The 18,707-nt window shown below is 38.8% G+C and overlaps 10 protein-coding genes and 1 non-coding gene across 11 annotated transcripts; 5 read left to right on the plus strand and 6 right to left on the minus strand. All coding sequences in view use genetic code 12, as the record gives it.

The window, feature by feature from the left end:
* Positions 1–9: 9 nt before the first annotated feature.
* On the minus strand, positions 10–2,088 carry CORT_0B05440 (Vrp1 verprolin-related protein; the record flags this gene model as incomplete). The annotated part of the gene is made up of 1 exon (XM_003867641.1): positions 10–2,088. One exon carries the CDS (start codon positions 2,086–2,088, stop codon positions 10–12), a length of 2,079 nt encoding a protein of 692 aa, XP_003867689.1.
* A 190-nt stretch (positions 2,089–2,278) lies between these two features.
* On the minus strand, positions 2,279–3,763 carry CORT_0B05450 (Alg7 protein; the record flags this gene model as incomplete). Its single annotated transcript, XM_003867642.1, has 1 exon — positions 2,279–3,763. One exon carries the CDS (start codon positions 3,761–3,763, stop codon positions 2,279–2,281), a length of 1,485 nt encoding a protein of 494 aa, XP_003867690.1.
* Positions 3,764–3,871: 108 nt separating this feature from the next.
* On the plus strand, positions 3,872–4,894 carry CORT_0B05460 (Seh1 protein; the record flags this gene model as incomplete). Its single annotated transcript, XM_003867643.1, has 1 exon — positions 3,872–4,894. One exon carries the CDS (start codon positions 3,872–3,874, stop codon positions 4,892–4,894), a length of 1,023 nt encoding a protein of 340 aa, XP_003867691.1.
* Positions 4,887–6,152, minus strand: CORT_0B05470 (Nsa1 66S pre-ribosomal particle component; the record flags this gene model as incomplete). Its single annotated transcript, XM_003867644.1, has 1 exon — positions 4,887–6,152. The coding sequence occupies one exon, from the start codon at positions 6,150–6,152 to the stop codon at positions 4,887–4,889; it is 1,266 nt and encodes a 421-aa protein (XP_003867692.1).
* Positions 6,153–6,845: 693 nt separating this feature from the next.
* CORT_0_Ile(AAT)_26 lies at positions 6,846–6,919 on the plus strand. The gene has a single exon. It is a non-coding gene (tRNA).
* Positions 6,920–7,214: 295 nt separating this feature from the next.
* On the plus strand, positions 7,215–8,252 carry CORT_0B05480 (hypothetical protein; the record flags this gene model as incomplete). The annotated part of the gene is made up of 1 exon (XM_003867645.1): positions 7,215–8,252. The coding sequence occupies one exon, from the start codon at positions 7,215–7,217 to the stop codon at positions 8,250–8,252; it is 1,038 nt and encodes a 345-aa protein (XP_003867693.1).
* Positions 8,253–8,254: 2 nt separating this feature from the next.
* CORT_0B05490 (Tpc1 protein) lies at positions 8,255–9,163 on the minus strand (the record flags this gene model as incomplete). Its single annotated transcript, XM_003867646.1, has 1 exon — positions 8,255–9,163. One exon carries the CDS (start codon positions 9,161–9,163, stop codon positions 8,255–8,257), a length of 909 nt encoding a protein of 302 aa, XP_003867694.1.
* A 477-nt stretch (positions 9,164–9,640) lies between these two features.
* CORT_0B05500 (hypothetical protein) lies at positions 9,641–10,567 on the plus strand (the record flags this gene model as incomplete). Its single annotated transcript, XM_003867647.1, has 1 exon — positions 9,641–10,567. One exon carries the CDS (start codon positions 9,641–9,643, stop codon positions 10,565–10,567), a length of 927 nt encoding a protein of 308 aa, XP_003867695.1.
* A 62-nt stretch (positions 10,568–10,629) lies between these two features.
* Positions 10,630–14,334, minus strand: CORT_0B05510 (calcium-transporting ATPase; the record flags this gene model as incomplete). Its single annotated transcript, XM_003867648.1, has 1 exon — positions 10,630–14,334. One exon carries the CDS (start codon positions 14,332–14,334, stop codon positions 10,630–10,632), a length of 3,705 nt encoding a protein of 1,234 aa, XP_003867696.1.
* Positions 14,335–15,940: 1,606 nt separating this feature from the next.
* On the minus strand, positions 15,941–16,351 carry CORT_0B05520 (calcium-transporting ATPase; the record flags this gene model as incomplete). The annotated part of the gene is made up of 1 exon (XM_003867649.1): positions 15,941–16,351. One exon carries the CDS (start codon positions 16,349–16,351, stop codon positions 15,941–15,943), a length of 411 nt encoding a protein of 136 aa, XP_003867697.1.
* An 881-nt stretch (positions 16,352–17,232) lies between these two features.
* Positions 17,233–18,174, plus strand: CORT_0B05530 (Lsp1 eisosome component; the record flags this gene model as incomplete). Its single annotated transcript, XM_003867650.1, has 1 exon — positions 17,233–18,174. The coding sequence occupies one exon, from the start codon at positions 17,233–17,235 to the stop codon at positions 18,172–18,174; it is 942 nt and encodes a 313-aa protein (XP_003867698.1).
* Positions 18,175–18,707: the final 533 nt, after the last annotated feature.

Genomic DNA, 18,707 nt, shown 5'->3' on the forward strand with positions numbered 1-18,707 from the left:
TTTGTGCTCTTAATCATACAAACTCAAGTCCAATGGGATTGACGAACCTCTTCCACTAGGATACAACTTCTTTGCACCTTCAAATCTTCTAGGGTTAGGTAGGGCATTAGCATTGACAAATTTAAACCTCTTGTCTTCAATAACCACCTTTTGTCCCGATGATGAAGTATTGTTGTGTCCATTTATAGTATAAGCCAGTGCCGATATCTTTCGTAATGATGAACCAGCATTTTGTTTGGAATCAAGATCATCATTGTGTTGTTGTGATGAAGTTGTTCTGGATCTGGAGATTGTAGACGATGGTGATTGGGACGATCCTGGTGGTGGTGGTGGTGGTGCAGCTTTCTTGTGTTTTGGTATCGTGGGCGCTGAAGAGGTTGGTGGTGGTGGTGGCAGCAGTGGTGGACCTCCTGTTGGTGAAGGCGGGACCATTGAGAAGGAAGTATGGGTCCTGTTAACGTCACTGTGTGATGGTAAGTCGTTCGACGCTGGTGGCACTAATGGTCTCACTTTTTGCTGAGCAGGAGAGGTTTTTGGTATCGGTGGTGTTGAGGATTGTTGTGGGGGAGCTGGGGGTGCTGGTGGTGCTGGTGGTGCCGTTGGAACTGATGGTGCTGGAGAAGCTTGTGCTTGAGTTGGCTTTTTCTGTGGCGGCAACATATCTGGGATTGGTGGAGCACCAGAATTTGGTATGTGTGGGGCAGGTATTGTAGATTTTTTGGTTGTACCGACAGAATTTCTTTGTGACCCATTTCCATTCGCTTTCACTGGCGACGATGTAATTGCAGAAGACTCCGTTTTTGTATTGTACGAATTCAGGCTGCCATCTACCACGAAAGAATCATCTCTCTTTGCATTTATTTGAGCCAAAAATGGTAGAGCCCCTCCTGGTGCAGGTGCTGACGCTGCTGAAGATTTTGCTATAGGCTTAGAAGTCGACGTTTTTGGTGCTACCGAGGGGGGTGGAGGTACTGGTGGTGCAGGGACACCTGATGGAACTGGTGGAGCTTTAGGTGCTGGGCTTTGTGGTAAGGGTGGCGCCTTTGGAGCCGAGATCGGTGGTACTGGTGGTGGTATAGGGGCTGCAGTATTTGGTAATGGAGGAGCTTTTGGAGCTGAGCTCTGTGGTACTGGTGGTGGTTTAGGGGCCGCTGTATTTGGTAATGGGGGTGGTGCACTATGCGTCGCTGGTTTGCTCAGAGAACTTCCTGCGGTTGATGGTGCCTTATCGACCACGTTTTTGTCATCTCTCCGTGCGTTTATTTCGCTCAAGAACGGTAACCCTCCTGCCGGTAATGGAGGTACTGAAGGAGTTGCAGAGGTTGATGAGGCTGATGAAGATGAAGGTGCCACAGCTGGCGGTACTGGAGGTGGTCTAGGTATCGAAGGTGCAGCATTGGATGGTGGGTTCCTCTTAGAAGGCTTTGAGTTTGTAGGAATTGAGGGAGCTGTTGTTGGAAGTGGTGGAGGTCCAGAAGGCAATGGTGGTGGTTTATTCGTCGACTCAATTGAGTTGATTGAACTAATTGAGCTATTCTTCACATGATTGGGCTTCTTTGGTCGAGTGGGGGGTACTTTAGGAGTTTGTGGCACACTTGTAGGAACTGGTGGTGCAGTTGATGATGGTGGATTGCTTTGTGGAATTGGTGGAGCAGCTGTTGCTGCTGGCTTTGAGGGCCTGGTTGATGGTGGTGCCGGTGTTTTTGTTGGAATCTTTGGCGCTGATGGTGGTGTGATTCCTGCTCTGTTGTCAACATGCTTCAATTTGGGCATTCCGCCGGCAAATATGTCCCCTAATTGAGGTGCCCCTGATGGGATTGCCGGAGCCAGCACAGATGTAGAACTACTGCCCCCATGCGTCAGCAGTGATGGTGCACTTGTAGATACAGACAGGTTTCCATCTATCATTGGTTTTGATTTATCAACAGTCACTGCCTTTTTTAACTTTGCTCCTTTTCTAATGTCACCAAGTAATGCATCCCTTCCAGGAGACATTGCGGCGGCAGGAGGTGGTCCTGGAATTGGTGCACTTAAGTTTGGTGCGCCTCCAGGAGGAGGTGGCGGTGGTGGGGGTGGAGGACCTGCCATGTTTATTTACCGTGATTGCAATAATTCGTTGTGGTGTATTGAAAGAAAACTGACTTACATTTCGAATTTCAATTTTTGTGTCATGGTGAGCCTTCAACACTGCCCGACACCAAAATTCGAACTTTTGCAATCATTGGGAAAAGAAGATTATGTGTACGCTATGTATATTGTCTATAGCTCTATATAACTTTCATTTTACTCCCCATGACAAATTGTCGTACCCAAATAGCCAAGGACCGACAGTATGTCTGAATACAATCATGGAAAGACCAATAGCAAACTGAAGAGCCAAAAGAAGCAAACACAACTTATCTTCCCTCATTGGGCCAAACCAGACTAAGCATAAATTGATGATTGTCATATTCGAGAACTTTGTTATCTTTCCCAGCTTGGGGTCTCGGTCCAACTTGATAAATCTGAATGCGTCTAAAGTGTTCAAAATTGCTGTATTCAATTTGGTGGGCTTCTCTAGCTCACCAAAGCTGGGATACATTAGTCCGTCATCGGCATTGAACTTGGGTAAGCGGTGTCTTGGACATGGAATAATGTGAAATAGTTGTGGGACTGAATAAATAAAATTTATAACTTGAGGTATCAAAAATAGCATCAACGTTTTCGAGAAATGTCCTAATATTCCCACAATGGCAAACACCATACCACTGAAGTAACAGTATGTGTCACCAACAAAAACGCGAGCTGGGAACCAGTTGTACTGTAGTAGTGCCAATGACACTCCTACAAATGGGATAATGAAAATAACTGAAAACAAGTGTGAGTCATGTGCTGCTTGTGAAATGTTGCTGGAGAACAAATAGCAGAAGTCATTAACCAAGAATATCAATGCAAGAACAACGGACTGGCCCACTTCCAAACCGTTTACCCCGGCCAAGATGTTGATAGAGTTTGGAGAAAAAATGGAAACTGCTGACATGTATACGTAGTAGAATATTCCCAAATCAATCAACTTGGGTATCTGATCGGGTACAACATAATCGGTTTGGAGTGTTCTAAATGACAATCCGGTGATGCTGGTGACCAAGTGGTTTGCAAACTTAATAACGCTGTTGATAATACTTAGTACATACAGACCACCAGGAAAATCCGTTACAAAGCTAGGGACCACAATTGAAGTAACACTAAAGTCCACATAGTACACTATCAACAACGGCAAGGATGCAACAGCAGGAAGAAAGAACTTGTGCCTCCAACGGATGTCAAATAAATCATCCAACAATCCTAACAAGGTTGTACTTTGTAAACATAATATAGCACTCAAATACTCTGCTAACTTATTATGTGGAAATAATCTGTTGTCTTTTATAGATTGATATTGACTTCTATAATTTTCTGTCATGACTTCATCATTAGCCAAGGAGCCAAACGACACAAGGTATTTGAAAAATACGAACGGAATCAACCCAAACATAAGAAATAAATAAGTAGTTGCTGCAACCAACCCCATTGTTTCGGGTATTTCTGGAACAGGTAGACGTTTTGATAAATCTCTACCTTTGAGACCAATTTTCACAAAGCTTGGACCAACTCTCGGTATCACCAGGTACGTCACCACATAACCAATTACAGCAAATGCAATCAGCGTGCGCACTGGGTTATTGGGGGTAATAGACATAATTGCGCCCGCCAAGAGCGACAACTTGATCAATCGTGAAGGCATTGCTTGTCGAGGGGAAACGTTGACGTGACACGGTGTAGAATAAAAACTTTAAAATAGTGCACAAAAATTTGAAGAAAAAGGGAACCACCACGATTAAACAACTATCAAATGCAACCATTCGTTACAGGACATGAAGAGTTAATTCATGATATCAAATATGATTTCTATGGTAAACATATAGCAACTGCATCATCTGATCAGCACATTAAAGTATTTGACTTTGATGCAGCAACCACGTCATGGATATTGAATGATCTGTGGAAAGCCCATGATTCGCTGATATTGAGAGTATCGTGGGCCCACCCCGAGTTTTCAAGCTCCAAAATACTTGCCTCGTGCTCATTTGATAGGACGGTAAAAGTATGGGAAGAGCAGCCGATGGAATTACATGGTTCAGGTAGAAGATGGACAAGATTAGCCACTCTAGCAATTGAATCATATGGTCCAATTTATGATGTTAAATTTGCTCCGAATCATTTAGGCTTGAAGTTGGGCTGTATTGGGAGTGATGGGATTTTCAGGATCTATGAATCTTTGGAGCCCAATGACTTGACTAATTGGGCTCTAACAATAGAAATACCGATACTTAGTCAACTGCTACCGGCGAAAAGCTTGCAGAGTAGTTTTGCCATCGAGTGGTGCCCATCAAAGTTCACAAAAACTGAAAAGTTCATCGTGGTTGCACTAGATCAGGGCTTCATATACACTAGCGTGCCAAAGGATACTGATGCGGGAGAGGATGGTGGAAGTGAAAAATATATAAAGGTTTGCGACTTACCAGAGCACAATGGTCTAATAAGATCTGTGAGCTGGGCACCATCTATGGGTCGAAGTTATCACTTAATTGCTACAGGATGTAAAGATGGCTATGTAAGAATCTTCAAAGCTACGGAAACCCCCACAGGTGACTTTAAAATAGAGGCACTAGCAAAGATGAACGACCACCAATGCGAAGTTTGGCGAGTAAATTGGAACTTGACAGGAACTATATTATCATCCGCTGGCGATGACGGAAAATTGAGGCTATGGAAATGTAATTATCTAAGTGAGTGGAAGTGTATGAGTGTCATCAACACCAGTAATAGGTCAGACAGTAGAAGTATAGAACATGAAATTAGCAAATCTAGGTAGAGGTTTTTTGCTTTTTGTCTAGTTGGTTCCATAATTCCTCATCTTCTTCTTCTTCAGCTTCTCTCTTGCGTTTCACTTCCTCCTCTTCTTCATCTTCATCGTCCAAAATTACTAACGAGCTAACCTCCACACCAAGATAGACTTTTGCCAACAACTCACGACTTTCAACATCAAAAACTCTAAGATATCTATCTAAGCCAGAAAATGCAACCATATTTTCAACTACCTCGACTGCATAAGTTGCTCCTGTATTTCCACCTGTATATCTACCCAAAGACTTGGGTACTGCTTTGACTATTTCTCCTGCTGATGCGGAATTGGTTTTGAAAGCTTTCTCGTCGACTTGTGTCAATGAGTATCTAGCTATCAAGCTATTCGGTCCTGTAATTATCACCTCTTTTTGATCATCATCAGCAAATGTCAATGTTGATATTGGGTCCTGAGAAACTTGATAATTCTTCAATGGCTTTCTTCCATGGGTAGAGTCATAGATCCTTAAGTGGCCATAATGTGTTGATGTTAAAACTTTAAAATTATCTTTCGAATCAGTTTTGAAAAACAAAATATTTGTGTTCCAGATGGGAACTCTCAAGTCCAAGTGATCGTTTTTGACATTCTTTGCTGCAAAGACAACTTTTGGATCGAAGAGCTTTTTATAATCCTTTTTGAATATAGAGCTATTTATTTTTTCATCATAAAGCTCAACTACTTTCAAATCCACTTCTTTACCCCCATAGGCAACAATATTCTCATATTCAGGATTAACTGCAAAAGCCTCAATTGGACTTTCCACTGGTAGCTTTATCTCCAATGGCTCAAATTTGAAATCACCCACGTAAATCAAAAACACCTTGCCAGAAGTAAATGGCACTAACACACTATCCAATTTCTCAACCTTGAACAAACCAATAGGTTTATCACTAGCTACAATCGGTACCTTATAATCATGTAAATGCTTGAATAGATTGACCATCACGTCCAATTCATCCTTTTCATCTTCAGCTAAGGTCTCTTTTGCGTTTGAGTCTTCTTCATAATCATAAACAGATATAGTTCCATCAATTCTGGAAGCAATAAAGTATTGGTAGTTGTAATTAATCAAATGTTTTATTCTTGAACTGTAGTTGAATTTCGGCACTGTGAAACAATTTGTGATGGATTTTGGTTGAGGAGCATCTTGCTTGGAGGTGTCTGTACCTCTGTTACATTCAATTAGCTTTCCCGAAGCAGTATCGTCTGACGCCACCAATATCTTCATTTCTTAAAGTTCACAGAAAAGTAGCCTTGCCTTGCTTTATAGATGATGATTTTTCGCAAAATAAGCTGGGAAGAGGTCTCGATTCGTTGGCGCTACCTATTTATAGCATTTGCAGCAATGGCAGAGTAATAAACCAACAGGCTCACGAATAAGAGAGAGGGAAGCTTAGGCATCTTCTTGTACATGTTGTTGCAGTGTTTGTCATAAACTTGCTTCATATTAATGACTCTATCAAGTAACGTGGACAATGAAAACACCTGGGTTCTTCTCAGTCAGTAATGACAAATCACACTCGCTTCATTTTCGAGTCCGAATCCTTTTCTTTTTCACTGTTTCCTGCTTAGTCAGTGGTCATTTTTACTTTCCATTTGAAGCTAATAGGTTTATTTAGAAAAACATGGTCTATTTTGTGTTTTTGTACGAAAATGCCTTCAAACATTTTGTTACCAATCACGACGTTTAGTAATCAAGTCACTTTCTTTCTAGATGTATTCGTTCTAAGCGAAACAATCAGAAGTATCACATAGAAGCAAGCAACCAGTTACTGAGCAGTCTATTCAATGAATTAAAGAACTATCGGTTGCAAAATGTTCAGGGTGGTATGTTTTCAGCAATCTTGACTCGCAAATAGTCCTACACGGGATTTATTTTAAGTGGATTATAAAAAGCTACAGATAGCCTTGCACAGAAACAGGTCCCTTGGCCCAGTTGGTTAAGGCGTGGTGCTAATAACGCCAAGATCAGCAGTTCGATCCTGCTAGGGACCATTTCTTTTTGTACTTTTTAACTTTTGAAGTAAACTCATGAACTATATCATCTTCACAGTGAACTGCGTTTATGTAATATATACCACAGTGCCTCTTTTTTTACTGTTCTCTCAGCTTGCCTGTGGAATAATGTCAAGAGTGAGAGATAGAAAAACGTTTTTGACGCACTCGATAAGATAAAGTCACTAGAAAAATAAACTTTGGAGTGTTATACCACTCAAAATCACTCCTTTTGCATAAACAGTCTATGTGGCACACGCTGGGGCAGTCGCATAATTGTTAACATTAGAGAGTTATGGACTGGACTACAGATAATCAAATACAATTGGAGGATTATGTCAAAACGTATCTTGGCCAACTAACAGATATTTCTAAATTTTTTACCAATATGGATTTGGAGAAAGTGATCAAAACAACACACTTCAACGATGTTGAGCTTATTAAGTTGAAAATTGACGAATTATTTGACCACATGGTAATGGATAATGACTTACATCTTTCAAAATTTGTCTCACGATGGGGCAACAAGGATTCGCCTTTGTTTAGGGAAGTATCAAAAATGATTAATTCCGTTGGACTTGTACCTTTCAGGGAGGCAGTACAAGAGACCTCTGCAAATGTGGAAACTCAACTGCCTACTCCAGGAGTTGAGGCTAGACCGAAAGCCTATGACATGCCCAAGTTAACCAAGAATCAGAGACGACTATCGCTTGAATTGATGCAATCTAAACCTAAATCCCCTACTACAGGCAACGAAGGACAATTGGCTACCACAGCCGCTACAAGTATAACCAACCTAAATGTAATGACTAGGTCTAAACCTGTTTTAGACCGTACATTCAATGGTGTGCGAGCTTCAACAACGAAACCGGAGTTGAGAAACAGGCGTACATCAATTGTTGGAGAACAGCTCCCCAAGTATATACGTGAGCAATTAAATCAAGAACAGCCTGTTCAAAAGATCACGCCGAAGACGTCAGTTCGAAAATTACTACAGAATAATCTACCGACAATTTCTGACACACGAGAGGTTTCGCGCAAGCCATCCAGGTTACAAAACTTAGTCACTACTTCTCAGTCCTTATATGCACATTCTAACGACGTGAATTCCACTACAAACACATCTGAAGTAGAGAATCAACTACGGTATGATACAGATGATGATGATGATAGAGAATATATTCTGCCAGGTCTGTTGGCGAAATATTATGGTGTCCAATTCGAAGACGGAAGTGATGTTGACTATGACGATGACGAAGAGGATGTAGATTTTGTCAATGTTGGAGGGAGCATATCAAATGATGACGAAAATGATTATCTATTTAAAGTCTAACTTTATAAAAATGGTGTGTGTTTCATAAAGGAAATGGTAAATTCATACATCCATAACGATAACGCACTAGTAGGAGCTGTTTTCAATATACTAACTCCATAACCTTTGTATAGACCTAAAACACCCTCTTGTTTGATAATATCAAAGAAAAGTCGCATTGCTCCTACTGGCTTGGTTCCATGGACAACAGCATAAACCTGACACCTCTTTCTTAAAGTATCTAATGGAAATGTTATACCCTTTGAAGTTACACCCGCTATGAATCCGCAAATGCCCTCTATAAATGGGATATTTCTGTACTCTTGTGAAAACGATCTTGCTAACTCGTATGACCAAAACATGAGTCCGGTAGTGGATGCAACTGAAATAATAGCAGGCCTTATTCCAGCAAACATTCCACTTATTCCTTCAGATTTGAGGATTTGCTGAATTGCACTCCTCATTGAAACTAGGTCCCTTTCTTTGTTTGCTACTAACCTTGTCCGTAGTAAGTCAAATGGATAAGTTGCTAGCGTACTTGCCAATCCCGCTCCTGCTCCAACCACCATTGAGTGTATTGCTGGTGATAAACTGAATCTGTAGTGTTGCTCAAGCCGAGAAAGGTTGGAACTCAAAATAGAGTATGATGTGAATTGAACCCCACCATACAATATGTACAAGATTTCGGCAGGTACGTTACCCTTCCACAAGGCAATAACACCCTCATTTTTAAGCAAGCTTTTAACCACTGTGGAAATGGACTGTCGTTGATGAAAACTTCGTGTCTCCAACTGTAGTCGTATCTTGATGGTATCTAGAGGAGCAGTGATTGCTCTAGAAACCCCACCCGCGATTGAGCCAGCAAGTAACGCCTCATATGGTGAAACATTTGATCCTTTCTTTAGATGGTCCTCTCGTTGCTCACCACGCATTCACCAACTTCTATAAATCTTCTGGAAAGCAAAAGATATGAGTTGGAAATGGAATTTTTTTTGTGTGCCCTCGGAGTTGGACCGGGCTGAACCAAAAAGCGATGAGATGAACAAGTTTATAGTATACGTTAAAGACCTATCAGTAAGTTGATTAAGAATTAGCCAGTCTAGCCAAAGCTATTCAATGCACATACTGGGGGATACAGTTGTCGATTTAAGCAAGAGATCGATATACGCCGTTTCTCATAAAACAAGTCAAACTTAACAACGTGCGTGCTCTACCGACATCTATCACAAATCAATCTCTTATTCGAACTATCAAGGTTCGTAGCTTTCTTTGCATACGAGAAGCTTATTTTGTGAGGTAAATCTACATCTGGAAATGCCAAACTCCGATAGTAAGCGCAAACCAAAAGGTTTCAAAAACGCGTCTCATTTTGAAATTTTGCAATAATTCCAATCTCATCATCTTAAATTATGTCCATGGACACCTCCAATCACAACCACATACCAAAACATGTTTTCAGCCGTTTAAGGTCAAATGTGAAATACATTGATAGTACACTTTCGCTACATTTCATCAATCATGTCACTAATCCACCAGCCCACGAGATTCTCCAGCAGGCATCAAATTTGGCACAATGGAAGATAAACATCAGTGATTTGGAAAACATACTAGCGATTTCACCAATGTATAAAATATACAGAAATGAGCATGGAACGTATATATCATTTCCTGATACAAAGAAGAAGGATCGAGTTGGTGTATTTACTGAATTGCTAAATAAATGGATCTCGTCTCATCAGGATGACAAATCACTAGCGAAAATCAACTTGTGCGATGTTTGGATACGAACTACATCACCAAGGAAAATCACAAAATCATACTCTTCGTCCTCATCACCATCCCCTACGAAACTGAAGACTGATTTCGCTGATTTGAGAAACTCTCGCTCAAAATTCACATTCAAGGAAAAGAATGCTGCTGAAGAAAGCAACAAGCATCAAGGCATGTCTTTACTTGAGAGAATCAAGATGAAAGAGAAGCTAAACAATGCAAAAGGTGTAATCACCAAAGAAGAGAAACATGATCGATATCTTGCCTCAAGAATGAAACCAATTTACAATATCATTCATCAATTGTATCTAGATTCTGAAGAGAAACCTACTAGTATGAAGCCTGTTTCGCTTTCACTTACGAAAATCGTCCAAGTCGTACGCGATACTTGTGATGAGACACAAACGGACCATGATGACATTCGTCGCATTGTTCAGTTGATAAATGATCGATTGACCAATTTTGCGATCTATGAAATTTCTGGCATGACAATAATACGCGTGTCTCATTTGAATCGTCTTGAAGATTTGGCCAAACTCGGCACTACTGCGGCTAACCAGACCTAGATATATATTAATGTACTTTAAATGACTCAAAACTCTATATAAAAGCAAAACTACATCATCATCTACTCTACTTCAATCTTGTCCTTAACTACTTCAATTGTTTCAATCTTTGGTGTTGATTCAAAATCCTCATCCCTTAATGCGATATCAGCAGCTTGTGAATTCATAAAGAAATGTTTCAATACTGTTTCAATAGCCCATGTAGCAATCAAATCAACAATAATTGATCCGGTTAATTTAACCTTAAAATCAGTCGACATTGGTACAAATTGCATAGCTTCATTAATTTCAGGAATAAATTCAGTTGATCCAGCAAATGTCAAACCAGCAACTCCCAATAATCCATAGTACATACCTTTATTATCAGTAAGACTTTCTCTAAATGGTAATCCAATATAATTGACAGCAAATGTAGAAACCAGCTGGGCCAATTGTAACAAAAACATACCAGTATTCAACAATGAAGGGGTGAAAGTCTTTTCCAAATCAACTGATGGTTCTTTTGGTTCAATAATGTAAATTTCGCGAGTAATGTAAACCAAAGTAACAATATGAATGAAAAATTGGCCCAAAATCGACCCCATGATATAAATGTTGAAAATACCATCTTGTGGTCTTTCTTTGGATAATTTTTCCAATGGTTTACCACGAGAAATTGACAAGAAACAAACCGATAACAAAATTCCAGAAATGGTGGCTTGTCCATCCCCGAATTTCATACCGGCCAAGTACAACACTGAAAGTGAATAAGATGAAATTAAACAATTCAAGGCTAATATCTTGTACATTTGAATCGTTGAAACCAAAGCACAACGTCCTTGACGAATGATATGGGTAACAGTACTAACATTAGCCAATTTCGAAGTAAATGGAGCTGCGACTGATGCATCACCCAATTTCAAAGTTGGTACCTCATCTTCAGCTTCAGCATCGTTTAATGCACCAAGAATAGTATCAGCAAATTTACCACCATCAGCCGGAATTGCAGATTGACCTGGTTGTGGTACTTTTACTGGCTGTTTCATTGCAATTGCAACTGCTCGTCTCATGTCTTCTGTAATTGTAACGCCTTTCTTTTCCATAGCTTCCAAATACTTAGGGTTGTTTTGTCCTGGTGGGTACAAGTGAGCAATAATTGGTGGCACATTAGGTGCTGGTTTACCCCAGTTGGCAAACAATTGAACTTGTTTATCATAAACCTTTTTAGTAGCTTCAATCTTTCTATTTTCAATAATCTTATTCATACCTTCTTCAGTACCATTCAAAAGAGCAACACCAATATTGGCTTGTTTCAATGCACCAACATCATTAGTACCATCACCACACATCAATGTGTTGTATCCAGCATCCTTCAACGTAGTCAAAATAAATTCCTTTTGTGATGGTGATACTCTAGCATAAATCCAACTTCTCTTTAACAAATCAAGTAATTGTTCATGTTTACTCAACAAGTTCAACGCGTATCCAGTCAAACAAATATCATATTGTTTCAATTTGGCAAAATCAATCTTATCAGTAGACTTAACAGGAATAACAACAGTTTCCTTAACGTTTCTCCATACCAAATCAGCACTATCTGCATCATGGTGTTCTTCTGGAACATCCAAAATCAAAACATCTTTAGTAGTGATTGCAACTTCCTTAGCTACATGACAAGCAGTTAATGCGTTATCACCAGTAATCATAATCGAGCGATGGGATGATTCATTCAACATTTTGATAGTTTCAATGGCATCAGCTTTCAATGGACAATGGAAAATAATAAAACCGGCAAAATGTAACTTTGATTCGATTTCTTCACGTTTAACTTTGTTGACATTTACGTTTGTGTCCAAGAACTTGTAAGCCAAGGCCAACACACGGGAACCAGCTCTAGTGAAAGATTTGTAGATTTCCTCATAATGATCAGGCGCATCAACAATCATTTTACGAATGGTTTCTGGAGCACCTTTAGCAGCAACAAAGTTCTTACCAGGGACTGAATTAATTGATGAGATAGTTGATGATCTTTTGAGTGCACTCGAGAATTGGAAACGACGTAAAATCTTGATCTTTTCCGTCTTTTTACCATTTTGTCTTTCGACAGAATCATTTGCTTCTACGGTCCAATGAGCTGCGCTCAAAGTAGCTTGCTCCATTGGGTCACCAACAACATCACCATCATCCAACCTGACTAAAGCATGAGCTGATCCTAAAACATATGAGGTTGTAGTTGGTGCATCAGAAGCCTTGTACAAATGATGGATATCATCATCTTTAAAACCCGCCAATCCCTCAAATACCAAATCCTCATCTGTCAAAGTACCAGTCTTGTCAAAACAACAGACATCAATTCTACCAGCCAATGGAATTCTAAATGGTTCAGTACAGTAAATGTAAAATTTTTGCAACTTCGACAATGATGAATTCACAGCCATTGTTAATTCCATTGGTAATTCAGGTGGAACAACTGAAGTGATGACAATGATACAATCCAAAATCAATTTTGATTGAACTCTACCCATTCTTGTTCCCTCAGTCCAAACATACCACGAAGCAATGATGGCGAAAACCAACAAAAACAAAATAAACAAAAATGCCTCCTTATTGCCAACAGAAACACGTTCACTGGAGAAAATCATTGTACGAACAAGTGAACCTTGAGAGGTTTCAAACCCGGTCTTGGTGACAACAGCAAGAGATCCGTTATCAGGAGCTGGTGCAACAATTGAATTTTCAGGTTTTGTCACTTGCAAAGCCAGTGTACCACCATGCAAAATTGAGTTTTTATCAAATCCTTCTGGTTGCAAATTGTCTTCACTAGGTCTTAATCTGATTGATTCTTTCAACAATGGCGTAGACTCTCCTGACAACATGGCTTCATTAACAATTGCTGATCCATCAACCAAAAGCAAATCACAGGGCAAAGCACTATCCTCACTTGTTCTAGTAATGGACACTAAGTCACCAGGTAACAAATCAGTAGTGGATATTTTTCGCCATTGGTTATCACGATGGACATAAATATCGTAAGGTTTGATTCCCATACTTTGAAACTCAGCCATAGTTGTTCTTCTTTGGAACACAGTTGTCATTTCAAATGAAACCAACATAAACAATGAAAAAAGGGAATAGTACCATTGTTCATCCATACACCAAAGTGCAACACAGAAAATCTGGAAAACGAAAAAAGGAGCCACAGCATGTTCTTTAAACAATTCTAAAAATGTTGGAATTGGAATATCAAACTTATTTAATCCATAGTTTCTGTACCGCTTTTGTAAATCTCCACTTAAACCGTTTGTAGATTGATAAACTCTCAATTTAGGTAACGAATCAAATTCAAACTCTGGTGGTGAAAATTTCTTTAATTCAGGGTGATACAAATATCTTCTTTTTTGGTACAAGAAACTAGTTTGCTTCTCTCCATCATGGAAAGTTTCACGATTAATATGACTAATCTCACCCACACCTGAATTTGGTGCTGGTGTAATTTTAATATAAGTTGCATCTTCAATCTTGTCAACTCTAGTATAATTGAACTTGGAGTTGATGTCAATATTCCAATGAGGCATTAACCAGAATAGCAAGTTGAGTGATACTATGGCTATAGTATAGACAAATGTCCATTCTCTGCCCACGAAATAAGTATCATAATGATTCAAGTATAATTGGAAAAAGATGGGATATATAATCGTAAATGGCCAAACGTAGGGTCTCAGATATGTCGATTTAGATACCAATAGTTCTGCGTCCTTGATACCTGGACTCGACACTATGTTTGACATTGTTGTCGAGATATTGTTGGATCTTATAAGAGAAACGGTTGTAGTTTTTGGTGAAAAATTGATAGTGATTCCAGATTTTGCCCGTTTGCCGTTGCATTGTGAGACAAAAAATTTTCAATGGTGTCTTAAAATTATCGACACTGTAATGTGCGACACTTTGACATACACTAGACATTTGAAGAAGGTGGTACAGAGAAGGATCAAAGGAGAATCTACTTACCAACAACGCCACTAATATAAGTCAGCATATACTGGCAAGAACTCGTTATGGTAAGGAAAGCTTCTCAATACACGCTTTGTTGAATCTGGTGTGTGATTACAAAAGTTTAAACGTAGGTGGTTGGTAAAGTCATGTAACTTTGGTTGCAAAACTTTTTGGACCGATATTTCACTCAGAACTACCTCTAACAGGGCATGTAAGCTTAGATGTGACACAAGTTTGCCTCTAAAATTAATAGTCCATGCCTTTTTTTGCACCATCATTTTCTTTTCAAGTAAAGTTTAGTCTACATTATCTGGAGGAGAATTATGACCCTATGTACAGATGACTGGTTCAGCAATGGGGACTAAACGTAATTCAACGAGTAAAGAAGCATGGAAAAGGAATTAATAGCAGAACTAAGAAAAGTCAGGCTATGTTTCGATTCCAAGTCTCATCTTAAAAGTGGTTACCTGGCGTTATTTATCAATGTGTAATCTCGAGCAGTCAGAAAGCAATCACAACATTCTACGATACACCAAGAAACACACAGCAGGTCCAAATATCATATAGCTCCCCCTCAATTGCAAAATTGGACAAAGAAAAAGGACAATAGTTTGTTGTATCAACACAAAATCGATGAAACACGGGTATTAATGCAAAATTTTCGGGATTCCTCGCTGCCGACAACAATTATCCAATCGATCTTTGAAGCATCATGATAGTCTCCTAGATTGAGTATATTCACCAAGATGAGTACCCTAATAAAAGCCATAGCCAATCTTGTATTGACGTGTTGTTTGGGAAAGTCTCGTATTAGGCGTGTTTCGAGCGTCTACTGCATACATATATTGCATAATATTCATTTTTTAAAAAGTTTAAACCCGAAAGGGTTGCAAAAAGAGATAGGATTTAGAGTTAAAAGGTGAGCGATTGACTTAATATTTGGAATACCTTGAGTACTCCGCAATCTGCCAAGATGATGAGCATGCACTTTTTGCAAAACTCGTAAAAGTGAAATCAAATCCAAATGCAAGGAAGCATTAAGGTTTGTGCGCTAAGGCGTGTTTACAAAAGAAAAAAAAAGGGGGGAGGGGGAAGAAGGGGGAATAGAGAAGTAATGAAGTATATGACCAACCAGTCCTATCTCTGTTTTATTCTTCTTTGAGTAAGTACCTATCGATTTGTGCCTCTTTATCAGTTGTTGTCTATCTTTCTATTGGTTGATTATATTGATATGGAGGAACCAGTATTGTGATTAGTTTTTATTTTATTCGATGGCAATCACAAAAGCTTTTCAAAATGAACAGCTGTGGAAACTCATGGAATCCACAGCAATACAATAAATTTGGAATTGATGCTAGAGAGTAGCGCTTAGACCAAGAGCGCGGGAAGAACCTCGAATTTCTATAAGATAGCCATGCGACTTAGTTGATGATAAATGACGTATTTTGTGGTTTTGAAATCAGAGACGTTTATTTGTAATTTATCTCCGGGGTCGAGAAAAAAGCCGTGCGGTTTGTATATTTTTTGTAAATTTCCAAAGTTTGTTCCATACCAACTTATATCTATAAATGAGAACTGCAACCACAATACAATGGCGGAACATGCGTGATGTAATAAGAGCCAGCCATTGGTGTTACAAGAACAATACAAGTTATGAATTGTGTAAGTGAAAGAAGGAAAAAAAAGGCTTATGTTGTACAATAATAGAGGAAGAAGAAGAAAAAAAAATGTATTGAAGATCCTCAATTGGGTTAAAAAGTAAACAATAATTTGACCAAAAAGAGTTAATGAAATATACACAAAACCTGACATATGATGACTCCTTTGTGAGATATTTGAATGACTCTCTCTCAAGGAAGATAAGCTGTGGATAAAGCAAGAGGCGGGATAGTTAAGATTGTAAGAGTGACGAAAGCTCGAATAGTGTGTTTAATAGCCTCCAATAAATATGAAGCTTTGCATCACACGAAAGAGAGAGTGTATATACGAGTGTTTTAGAGATGTCAGGAGGATGCTAAATTAGTAGTCACGTTGCTATTGTTTCTGCTGATTGATTAACAAAGGAACGACTGACAGTAATTTTGTGTGACTATCCTCGACTAAAAACCTACAAATTATTGTTTTTCAAACACTCAGTTTCTTTATTTTCCCTGCAATCTTTTACTCGTGTGTTTGTAATAGCGAGTGTATGTGTGTGTGTGTGTGTGTGTGAATGATGATGAATGATGTTTGAAATTCTAAAAATTAAAAATTATTGCTATCTGTGACCGTATGCGCAATAACACTTTGGACTCACAAACAAAGTGAACAATAGCAAATTAGCTCAGTGCAATGACTTCTTTGCTCAGATCAATTGGTACGCTTTTAGCTTTTGGTCTATAGGTTATCTTGTTACTTAGAATACGGAACTGTGGATACATAAGGTGGTTATTAGTGATTTCTGGCGTGTAAAATTATATTTATTGTTTATTGCACAGTATGCATTTTGTGTAGTTTACGTTTGTGCTATCACTTTAATTAATGAAATTTTGTTGTTTGCTGTTGTTCGTCATTTTTCCAGTTGAACAAAATTTAAAAAACTTTCAATTGAAGAACATTCAATTTCACAATTTCTTTCTGCTTTCTTCTATTTTCCATACTTTCTTTCGTTTTTTATCACTCTTTTAAGATACACTACTACAACAACAAGCATTATGCACAGAACTTATTCATTAAGATCCAGTAGAGCTCCAACTGCTTCTCAATTACAAGCACCACCACCACCACCATCATCCACCAAAAGTAGATTCTTTGGTAAGGGTTCCATCAGTCACTCTTTCCGAAAGTCTGCTGCCGGCGCTCTTGGTCCAGAATTGGCCAGAAAATTGGCCATTTTGATCAAGATGGAAAAGAATTTGATGAGATCTACTGAAATTACTTCAAGAGAAAGAAAAGATGTTGCTAAGCAATTGTCACTTTGGGGTGAGGGTAATGATGATGATGTCAGTGATATTACTGATAAATTGGGGGTTTTGATTTATGAGATTGGTGAATTGGAAGACCAATTTATTGATAGATATGATCAATATAGAATCACTTTGAAGAGTGTTAGAGATATTGAAGGATCCGTTGAACCTTCAAGACAAAGGAAACAAAAGATTACTGATCAAATTGCTTATTTGAAATATAAGGATCCTCAATCTCCCAAAATTAATGTATTGGAACAAGAATTGGTTAGAGCTGAAGCTGAATCTTTAGTTGCTGAGGCTCAATTGAGTAATATTACTAGAGAAAAATTGAAAACTGCTTACAATTATCAATTTGATTCAATTAGAGAACATGCTGAAAAAATCGCTTTAATTGCTGGTTATGGTAAAGCCCTTTTGGAATTATTGGATGAAAGTCCAGTTACTCCTGGTGAAACTAGACCAGCTTATGATGGTTATGAAGCTTCAAAACAAATTATTATTGATGCTGAAAATGCCTTGGCTTCTTGGACTTTTGACTCTGCTGTTGTTCGTCCAACTTTATCTTTGGCTGCTCATGATGAAGAAGGTGCTTATCATGATGATGAATTAGCTCATGAAACTGAAAACTTGAGATTGGCTGAACAAGACTTTGATCAAGGTGAATCCGCCGTTGCTGATCATGCTTAGGGAAGAAGTAAAGTTATTAATTGATTAGAGGGGTGTGTCTTATTGTAATTGCATATGTATGTGTGTGTTGTACTTTGAATTTGTAATTAAGTTTTTGCTAGTCTTTTTGAATTGATGTTTTAAGTTGATAACATTTGGCTATAACTGAAAATTGTTAAATGGAAGTTTACACGCTCTCATGTGATCAATTTTCTTCTCAATTCTAGTTGTTTATTAATACATTTAAATTTGATTGTTTTTTGCTTCTGTTGTTCCATATCGCCTGTGTAGTCATCTCTGCCCTCTCCTTTCTCTCTGTCTTCGCCTTACTGCTAATGATTTCAGGTTCATATCTTTCAAAAGGTGAACCCTGTTTTGAACTAGTGTTGATATTAGTTATATCGGTATTAACCTATACTACGCACTAGCTCTTTCGGGATGGAAAGCACAAGAAAGTAAACAGTGTGCTGGAGATAGAGCTTATCACAAGTACACTATAGTTGGTTACAAGACCACCAAATCATTGTTGATAAAAATGAGTTTGAAGGAAAGTG

The sequence above is a fragment of the Candida orthopsilosis genome (genome assembly GCF_000315875.1).
Source record: "Candida orthopsilosis Co 90-125, chromosome 2 draft sequence".
Lineage (NCBI taxonomy): Eukaryota > Fungi > Ascomycota > Pichiomycetes > Serinales > Debaryomycetaceae > Lodderomyces > Lodderomyces orthopsilosis.